Source organism: Corylus avellana, chromosome ca2 (genome assembly GCF_901000735.1).
Source record: "Corylus avellana chromosome ca2, CavTom2PMs-1.0".
In the NCBI taxonomy this organism is placed as follows: domain Eukaryota; kingdom Viridiplantae; phylum Streptophyta; class Magnoliopsida; order Fagales; family Betulaceae; genus Corylus; species Corylus avellana.
This window is the reverse complement of record NC_081542.1, coordinates 38,329,825-38,340,028: the sequence shown is the minus strand read 5'-3', so window position 1 is coordinate 38,340,028 and position 10,204 is coordinate 38,329,825. Positions and strand designations below refer to the sequence as shown.

Sequence of the window (10,204 nt, the reverse complement as noted above, 5' to 3'; positions counted from 1 at the left end):
ACGGATAGACCATTTGATTTAATACCTTTGACTGACGAAATTAGCCTTTGACTGACAGAATGAGGGTTTTGAGCACAAAATAGTAGTTCATGGGGGGAAAGTGCCAAGACGTTATAGTTCATGGGGGCAAAAGGTAATTTCTCCTAACTTGTAAATTTTAATTTTCAAATAATAAATGTTAGAGTAATGGTAGAGACCATCTTTTTATCCTCCTAAAGCTTATGTGACTTTTAAAGTCATTATTAAACTTTAGATGAATCATACTTGAATTTTGATCAAATAATGATTTTGAAAGCAACCTCAACTTTAGAAGGATAAAAGGATAATAAAAAATTGGTATGGGGGCATTACTCTAAATATTATTATACAAAGTTGTAATCTGGCAATTTGCTCCCCAAATTGTTTTCATTTCTTTTCTACTACATGAGCTGGTCCGCTCATTGCCTTCCCAGAGAGCTTCTTCACCGTGCTTCGTGCGCCAAAACTTGTTAGTTTTTCTTTCCCGTTGATTACAAATTTCCCGCGCTCATCAAATTGCAGGGAAGAGCCATGCTGCTCTCGCCCCAAACCGCCCCAATCTTCTGGGTCTCTCTCCCTTTTCACCACAATAATCCTAATCCTAATCCTAATCCTAAAGAAAACTCTGTCAAATCCCAAAATGCTTTAATTTCCTACAGACCATCTTCAACGGCCCTTCCGTTACCCACCAATTCGTATTATTCTTCCACCACAACCCGTGCCTCGGCCTCGCTCACCCAAACATCTGTTCAAGAAACTACGGATGTTAACATTGAGATTTGCAGTTTCTGCGAATTGGGTAATCTTAGAAATGCCGTGCAATTGCTTTGCACGGCTCAGAAATCCGAGCTTGAGACGAAGACTTACTGTTCTGTGTTGCAGCTCTGTGCTGAACTTAAATCGCTAGAAGATGGTAAAAAGGTTCACTCTATTATATGTTCTAATGGCTTAGTGATTGATGGACTTTTGGGTGCGAAGCTTGTTTTCATGTATGTCAATTGTCGGGATTTGAGAGAAGGGAGGCGGGTTTTCGATAAGGTTGCGAATGAAAAGGTCTTTCTTTGGAATCTTATGATAAATGAGTACGCAAAGATTGGTGATTTTGGGGAAAGTATACGTTTATTTAGGAAGATGCAGGAGTTAGGGATCGAAGCAAATTCATATACGTTTCCTTGTGTTTTGAAGTGTCTCGCCGCCTTAGGAAATGTAGAAGGCGGCAGTCAGGTTCATGGGTATTTGTTGAGATTGGGTTTTGGTTGTCACAATTCAGTTGTGAATTCTCTGATTACTTTCTACTTCAAATGTGGAAGAGTTGAAAGTGCAGAGCAGTTGTTCGATGAATTGAGTGATCGAGATGTTATATCATGGAATTCAATGATAAGTGGGTATGCTTCGAATGGTCTTGCAGAGAAGGGACTTGAGATTTTTAAAGAGATGCTAGTTTTGGGGGTTGATGTAGATTTGGCGACAATAGTGAATGTTTTTGTATCTTGTGCAAGTATTGCTGCATTATTGTTGGCTAGAGCACTTCATGCTTATGCAATAAAAGCTTGTTTGGACAGAGGAATCATGTTCAATAATACTCTGCTAGATATGTATTCAAAATGTGGTGATTTGGATTCTGCAATTCGAGTTTTTGAGAAGATGGGCAAAAGAAGTGTCGTGTCATGGACTTCCATGATAGCAGGTTATGTCCGAGAAGGTCTATCTGATCGGGCAATTGGATTATTCCGTGAAATGGAAAAGAGTGGTGTTAGCCCTGATCTTTTTACTATCACTAGCGTCCTTCATGCTTGTGCTTGTAATGGCTCTTTGGATGGGGGCAGGGATGTACACGCTTATATAAAGGAAAAGAAAATGGACTCAAGTTTGTTTGTCTCTAATGCTCTCATGGATATGTATGCAAAATGTGGGAGCATGGAAGAAGCTCACTCAATTTTTTCTCAGATGCCTGTAAAGGATAGTATCTCATGGAACACAATGATAGGGGGTTGCTCAAAGAACTGTCTTCCCAATGAAGCTCTTACTTTGTTTTTTGAGATGCAAGGAGTGATAAAACCAAACAGCATAACAATAGCCTGTATCCTTCCAGCTTGTGCCAGCCTAGCAGCTCTAGAAAGAGGCCGAGAGATTCATGGTCACGTATTGAGAAATGGATACTCTTCAGATCAATATGTTGCCAATGCACTTGTTGACATGTATGTAAAGTGTGGGGCACTAGTTCTTGCACGGTTACTTTTTGACATGATTCCTTCAAAGGACCTGATCTCATGGACAGTTATGATTGCTGGATATGGAATGCATGGGTTTGGAAGTGAAGCAATTGCAACCTTTAATCAGATGAGAAATGCCGGCATTGAACCTGATGAAGTTTCCTTTATTTCTGTTCTTTATGCGTGCAGTCATTCTGGATTACCTGATGAAGGATGGAGATTTTTTAATATTATGAGAAATGAATACAATATTGAGCCCAAATTGGAGCATTATGCTTGTATGGTGGATCTTCTTTCCCGCACTGGGAAGCTGTCAAAGGCATACAGATTCATTGAAACGATGCCAATTGAACCAGATGCCACAATTTGGGGTGCCTTGCTCTGTGGGTGCAGGATCCACCATGATGTAAAACTAGCAGAGAAAGTTGCAGAACGTGTTTTTGAACTGGAGCCAGAGAACACAGGGTATTATGTACTTCTAGCGAATATCTATGCAGAGGCAGAAAAGTGGGAAGAGGTGAAAAAGTTGCGGGAGAGGATGGGTCGGCGAGGATTGAGAAAGAACCCAGGTGCTAGTTGGATAGAGATCAAAGGCAAAGTTAATATCTTTGTGGCTGGAGATAGGTCACACCCACAAGCCAAAAGGATAGGGTTACTGTTAAAGAGGTTAAGAACGAAGATGAGGGAAGAGGGTTTCTTTCCAAAGACAAAGTATGCTTTAATTAATGCAGATGACATGGAGAAGGAAGTGGCTCTCTGTGGGCACAGTGAAAAGTTAGCAATGGCTTTTGGAATATTGAGCCTACCTTCTGGCAAAACCATAAGAGTGACAAAGAATCTAAGAGTATGCGGTGACTGTCATGAGATGGCCAAGTTCATGTCAAAGTCAACTAGCAGGGAGATTGTCTTGAGAGATTCCAATCGCTTTCACCATTTCAAGGATGGTTATTGTTCTTGCAGAGGTTTCTGGTGAATCTATGGGGAGTAGGAATTTGAATGTAAAGGATTTCATATCTAGAACAGTAGCAAATCAGGGGTGTTTGGCAACCTATTCTTTTCTCCTTTTGGGAAACTTCTTTTTTCACATTAACAAACAACTTTCTTTACTTTTCGCTTACAAAAAATTCAAAACTCATTTCACCTTTATGTTACTTCAACCCATATCTTTCTTCTTTTTCCTCTCAAGAATGTTTGCCAAACAACCCGACTTCTCAAGAAATGTCTAAGAGCATCTCCAACAGGTTCTTCAAAACCTTTATATTGTCTAAATTTCGACAATAGGAGCCAAAACTCTTCTCCAACAGATTAGGTATCAGCTTATCTAAACATACTTTTGCTACAGTAAAAGGCCACAAGTAGATGGTGTTGCTGGAGATGCTCTAAGTTGTAAATTATGGTTTATTGACTGACACAAACATACCTCGGATGAGGATTAGAATCTCTTGTATATGTTGGGTTAAATGAAATCATACTTAATCCACAGGTCAAACTTTGTGATTGCACTTCTATGGAGAAGCTCCCTCTATGTCTCATTTACAACTATTAGGAGTTTATGAATAATTTCTTTCTCATGTAAATGTCACTTTCTTGAAGAAGCCTTCCATTTCATGGCTTTGAGTATGGTCTACATGCAGGTTTTGTCTGTTTTGAAGTAGAGCTTTGGAGACTGAATACTTGGCTCATATGAAAATAAATAGTTCTTAATGGGATGGTGATCTCCTTTGTTTTGTATTAATAGATATTCTCTCTATTTTCGACAGGGATAGCTAACCGAGGATGTCTCCCTGGAAGACAGTAAACTTGTGTCCCCGGGAATGCTGTTTGGCTTCCGAGGACTTGGCAAAAATCAACTTTCACACCGTTGCAGTTGGAAGTATGGGAATTATCAAATGTGGAGCAGCATAAAAGATGGCCAAGCAGGTACCGCCAACTTTTGAGAAGTTCTTGAAAATCTTGTTAACATGTGACAATTATGGTTTATGCTATTTAATAAACTTGTTGGAACTAATGGCTCATATTAGAACACCAGTGGTTGGCCAAGTAGACGTTCACGGAGCGGGGTATTTTGGAGATTTTCAAAATACGTCCATATAACTAGGGTTTTCCTATATATATGTTATGTTGTAACCCTTAATCATTAATAGTAAAATACAACCGCACTCTCTGTGGATGTAGGTACATTGCCGAATCACGTAAATCTGTATCTCGACTCTCTCTTTTCGATTCCATATTATTCATCATTGTTGTGCACAGTAACAAAAAACTGTTATATGACTGTTATACAACTGGAACTGAGATAACAGGGTAATAAAAGTTAGTTTTTTACAAGTGCTAATCCAGGTGACAATGAAAGAAACCGTCTACTAAATAACGTTACTTTTTTTTAAGACAATTTTTTGTTTTTTTAGCAAAAGTATAAAAATTAACAAACAACTTAAAACACAAAATATTAAAAAATACTTAAAGTTTACTTTTATGTCCCATAACAGTTCATTCGGAATCATTGTGGTCACCATTAGAGTTATTCTTAGAATATTGCTTCAAACGGCATCTTTTAATAATTTTGTCTTCCTCTTTCTTTTTTCACGTTTCTTGCTGCTCTTTTCCTGGAGAACCCTTGTGGAACTGCTCGCACTGCAGGCCCACCAACGGAGACACCAGCTCTTCCGTGTGGTGCCAGAAGGTTCAACATTGCAAGATTCTTATACAATTTATTGTGTCCTGTTATTTTTGTTGTTTCGGTACACTCTAGGGTTTGGGACCACTATGATATGTTTGATCTCCACACACACACAAACAAACACCATTTCTTTTCAGTATTATCTTACTTTCAATATTTAATATGTTTTCGAGGGTCTCCAAGAGGCAGCTTAATGGGCTGGGACCATACTTAATGAAGTGGAGGTCACTAGTTCGAATCACACTCTCTCCCTCTTGTGCAGACATATCAAAAAAAAAAAAAAAATGTTTTCGAGGGTTTTTTTTTTCTTTTGAAAAAAGTATTTTAATGTGACATGTAGGTGAAAACTGTTTTTATATTTTTATTAATATTTTATGTTTGAGTTGTTTGTTAATATTTTTGTTTTGAAAAAAGAAACAAAAATTTTAACAAACAAAGTAACAGTCGCCCATCAACAACATTTGTCATTATGTGAGGATGGTATAGTTATTTATTTATTTATTTTTAAATTTTAAAAAGGAAAAAAGGGATGATCGAAATAGTTACTCTACTTGCTCATGATTATAGTAGCACTTGCCCACTTTCGACATTAGAAAATCCCAGACGCTCTCTTAAGCCAGTTAAGCCATAGTTTGTGACTCAGCTCCACTGAGAGCACTAACGACACTCAAGGTGCAGGTATGAAAATAATCTGAAACGCTTCTCATTTTGGGATTTCGTGAGGATAGTATAGTTTAATAATACGTGGATAGACTATATTTGTTAATCAACTTCAGCTTTCTTACTTCTTGCCCTCTCATTTTTTGCACATGACAGGCACATCCATGAATGAACTCCATGAATGCGGGGGACCAAGTAGCAAAAGGCAGAGTACAAAAGCAGGTGGCAGTAATTATGGGCTTGACATATGGAAGGACAAGTTTGCCATGTTGGTAGAGTTGAGAAGCCACTCATGTCTTCCCTTTTGAGTTTGCTTAAGATTATGTACATTTCAGCATCATTTCATTTTCAGATCTCAGCAGCAGCAGCTTTAAGAAGCTCAGATCTACAAACAGGTTTGATTTTGAAGACTTGTTTGGTTTCATGCCAAATCCTGAGATAAGAATCTTCTATTGTTGATGGATTGGTGGCCACAGAGAAAAAGTGCACCCTCATATTTTGGCAATCGATTGTACACACACTAGAGTGAGCTGGTTTTGGACATGTTTCTTAAAAACAGAAAGCACAACCATAGGGTAGCAGAGATACAGTAAATCCTTTCAGATTTGAGTGATAGCATTGAGGAGTAATGATATAAGGAGGACTAGAGTCTTTTCAAATGTGACATGACTTTTAAAATTACCATTGAATTTGAAATGATCATTATTGAATTTTGATCTATTGATAATTTTAAATGACACATCACATTTGAGAGTACTCTAGGAAGACTATAATCCTCTTTATATCATTACTTGACACTGAGATTCACCACATAGCTGGATGACAAGTGGACAAAACCCAAGAGAGTATAAGGGAAAAGGCAGCCCAACCTTCCCACCCTTTGATGCCACTTCTCTTAACCAAACAATATTAACTACTTCAAATCACTTTACATGCAGCTAAATTAACCAAACAATATTAACTACTTCAAATCACTTTACATGCGGCTAAATAGTTTTACATAGAATGTTATTTAGCAAAGCTTGTAAATAAGAACTCTATTATCCATAGCAATCTCCTAAACAAGAGTAATGTGTTAGGTACTACCTTTTCATCCGGATGAAAAATGTGGTAGCTAGCATTACTCCCCAAACAAGAACCTGAAATATTTAATTGAAATGAGAGGTGAATTACAGAAACAAGATTCGAACTCAAAAACCTCTGCTCTAACAGAAAGTGTTTGAACTTAAATCACCACTTATTCCAAAAACTTGAACTAATAGAAGTAGATGAATTTAATCATTTAATTTATATTCTAATAAAAAATTACATAAAATTTAAATTGTGAAAAATCTGCAAAAATTTCCTTCAACTTTTTTACAGCATTTAAGCCAAATCCGTAAAATTTTTAGGTTGTACGGAAGTGTGAAAAGAGGCCGATACCCAACTATGGAAAATTGACTAACAAAGTAAAGCCAAAAAGAAAATTGTTAAAATTAGGAGTGTACAAGCGGTTGCGGTTAGCGGTTATTGGCTAAAACCGCTAACTGCAAATCGCCTAAGGTGGTTATTGGATTTTAATAACCGTAACCACTCTGCTTAGCAGTTACTTTATAACCGGCGGTTAGCGGTTATTCAAACCAATAACTAGCGGTTTTATAACCTTTTTTTTTATATGAGCTTTTGAGCTTTTTGAGGTGTTTAAGGCATTCATTGTGTCTATTTTTTAGGCTTATTTTAAATAGTTTTGGGTCAAAATGTTCCAAGAAACAATGAATATGATGAAACCCTATCCCTAACTCAACTCATATTTAAAACGACACTGTTTTGGTGTTTAACACCAAAACATCGTTTTAATGTTTTTAATATAAAATATATATTTATATTATTATATATAAAGGTAGGCGGTTATTAACCGTTTTTTCCTATCCCTAAAACCGCTAACCACCCCGCCCGAGGCGGTTAGCGGTTGCGAGGCGATTATAACTGCCCCGTTTGTACCCCTAGTTAAAATGACAGAATAAGCAGCTAAAACAAGCTGGCAGGTTGATGGTTCTTAACAATTGGTTCAGAAGGTCCAGTCCAATATGCAGACTAATTACTATAGAACCTCATTACTCATTTCAGAGTTTCACCAAGCAAGGAGACACAACTTGAATCAACTATCTACATTTACATTGACCACATGGTTGGATTCAACATCCCTTGCCATTCTCCATAATTATCCAGCCAGCTCATTGTCTCTTCCCTATTCATGGCCCTAGATATAATAAGGGGCAGTAGTTTTAGTGTGGGGGCACATTGAAAAATCATCATCCCATCCAGTCATGGACCCTACTCAATGAGCCTTCACATAAAAGATAATCAGCCTCTACATCAAAATTATACACCTACATTGGCCATTATTGCGATCTACTTGGTAAATCACACTTTACAAGAAACCTCACACACAAAAAAAAAAAAAAAAAACACACATTTCTCTATTCAGTTTTCACAATAGAACCTTTATTGACTTGAGCTCAACGGTCAAAAAATCTACTTCAACCACTACTTAAAAAAAAAAATCATTTTCATCACCATCACCTAAAACAATTGCATTTTGTCTTTAAGGGTAGCTCAATCGACTAGAAACCATGCCTTATGATGCGGATGTCTCTAGTTTAAATCTTCTTCCCCTCTTGTGTGGACATAATAATAATAATAATAATAATAATAATAATTGCCATTTTGTTTACATTTTTTGCACTTTAAAAAGACACAAAGGTCCTGAGTCAAGGAATATGCAGCCATCCATTAATACCCAAAAGACATATCTCAAAGCTGCATACGGAAATGGGAAGAGCAGAACATAAACCTTTGGTAGCAAAAACCTAGTACAATATGCAAAGATCAAAATTACTTAAATACCCTCATTTTACATCATAGGCTTCATCATCGAGCACCAAAAATATGAAATGAAAATCACAAAGTACAACAAGAGATCCAATTAAAAGCACATAGAAGGAAGGGGGTGGCTATGGTAAACAAAAAGTGTAAAAAAGGAAAAAAAATACTTGTAGCTCAAGAAAAGGTAGTATTCAGGAATAATAATAGATCAACCCACTTTTCCCCAAAGGCAGCCAATAATACACACACCAAACACAACAAAATGATAAACCCACTGCTCTTTTCTCCATAGAATGATCAAAGCAGCAAAAAAATAACACACCAATTCAATGATTCCTCTCTCTCTTTCCTTTTTCTTTTTCTTTGTTTTTTTCCCCGTTGCACCTACTCTTCTTCATCATTAAGTGTATAATAAATGAAAAAAATAAAAAATAAAACTCATCTCTAATTTACCAATTCCTCCTAATCTAAGTTACAGAAAGAAGCAATAATTTTTTTTTGGTTTACCCTTAACCACACCATTTTGAGAGAAGAACAAGGAAAACAATGAGAAAAACTATAGAAGAAAGCCCAATTGCCACGCCAAGAACAACCTTACTTGGCCCATGATGATGCTCGCTCTTGCCACTAGAATTATCCCCACTACTCTCATCATAATCCGAATCACTGCTGTTGTCGTCCGATGAAGAATCCGCCTTAGACGCCGGCGGCGACATTGGCAATCCGTGCTTATCACAAGGCGCAATCCCGAGCTTCAACTTTGATGACAAAATTGAATGGTTATAGCACAGATTGCTATTCCCACCCACCTTGAATACAACCAACTTCTTAATGAAACTCCCGTTGAACGGCATAACCCCGTGAAAGTCATTGTTTGCCAGATTCAAGTACTTCAAGCTCTTCATCTCCGAAATGAACCTCGGAATCGTGCCGTTCAACTGGTTCGAGCTCAGATCAATGTGAACCAAACCCGGTATCGCTGACATCGACGTTGGAATCGACCCGGACAGCGAATTCGAGGCCAGAGACAGGTTCTGTAGCGAAATCAAGTCCCCAAACGAAGTGGGTATCTCACCAACGAGCGCATTCGAGGAAAGATTCAAGAAATCGAGGTCTTCAAGAAGCGTAATGGAGCTGGGTATCTTTCCCCTGAGCTTATTACCGGAAAAATCGATGTGGGTAAGGTTGAGATTCAAGTGTTTGGTAATATAACCGGTGAGATTGGCGTGGGAGATGGTTATGGACTTGAGCTTCTTCATGTTTCCAAGAATGACATAAGAGCCGGAGGTGGTGACGGGGGTGGCAGAGACGGTGAGGTCGGTGAGGTTATGGAGGTGAGAGAGCCAGAGGCCGGTGAGTGATTTGAGGGAGTGGACGCAGGTGAAGGATCGGAGAGAGGAGGAGAGTTCGGAAGGGAAGCGGATGGGGGAGATTGGGCAGTTGAGGAAGGAGAGGGAGTGGAGGGAGGAGAGGGACTTGAGGGCGGTGAAGGAGAGAGCGACGTCGTTTGGGGAGCAGTTTGCGAGTGAGAGGGAGAGGAGGTGGCGGAAGGGCTTTGAGGAGTCGCAGACGAGGGTGGCGTTGTTCTTGCTTTGGCAGGGGTCCTTCGAGGTCGGGATGTTGAGGGACTGCAGCGCTCTCAGCTGCTTTGGGTCGAGCGTGGAGGGTGAAGAAGAAGAAGAAGAAGAAGGAGAGGGCGCCGTTGGAGTTGGAGACGGCGTTGGAGTCGGAGACGGCTTTGTTGGAGTTGGAGATCGCTTCGTTGGAG

At 38.7% G+C, this 10,204-nt stretch overlaps 3 protein-coding genes across 4 annotated transcripts; 2 read left to right on the top strand and 1 right to left on the bottom strand.

Annotated features, from left to right (window-relative positions):
* Positions 1–434: 434 nt before the first annotated feature.
* LOC132168437 (pentatricopeptide repeat-containing protein DOT4, chloroplastic) lies at positions 435–3,720 on the top strand. The gene has a single exon (XM_059579419.1). The coding sequence runs from the start codon at positions 550–552 to the stop codon at positions 3,202–3,204; it is 2,655 nt and encodes an 884-aa protein (XP_059435402.1). The 5' UTR covers positions 435–549; the 3' UTR covers positions 3,205–3,720.
* An 87-nt stretch (positions 3,721–3,807) lies between these two features.
* On the top strand, positions 3,808–6,181 carry LOC132168438 (uncharacterized). Of its 2 annotated transcripts, none has more exons than XM_059579421.1 (3): positions 3,808–4,151; positions 5,728–5,839; positions 5,924–6,181. In XM_059579421.1, exons 1-3 carry the CDS (start codon positions 4,046–4,048, stop codon positions 5,943–5,945), a joined length of 240 nt encoding a protein of 79 aa, XP_059435404.1. In that variant the 5' UTR covers positions 3,808–4,045; the 3' UTR covers positions 5,946–6,181. The 2 variants fall into 2 exon arrangements, with proteins under 2 accessions (XP_059435404.1, XP_059435403.1); XM_059579420.1 differs by having other exon boundaries at positions 5,728–5,843.
* A 233-nt stretch (positions 6,182–6,414) lies between these two features.
* On the bottom strand, positions 6,415–10,154 carry LOC132171021 (receptor-like protein 51; the record flags this gene model as incomplete). The annotated part of the gene is given in 2 exon segments (XM_059582215.1): positions 6,415–6,710; positions 9,030–10,154. Coding segments are annotated over 2 exon segments (723 nt in total). The 3' UTR covers positions 6,415–6,653.
* Positions 10,155–10,204: the final 50 nt, after the last annotated feature.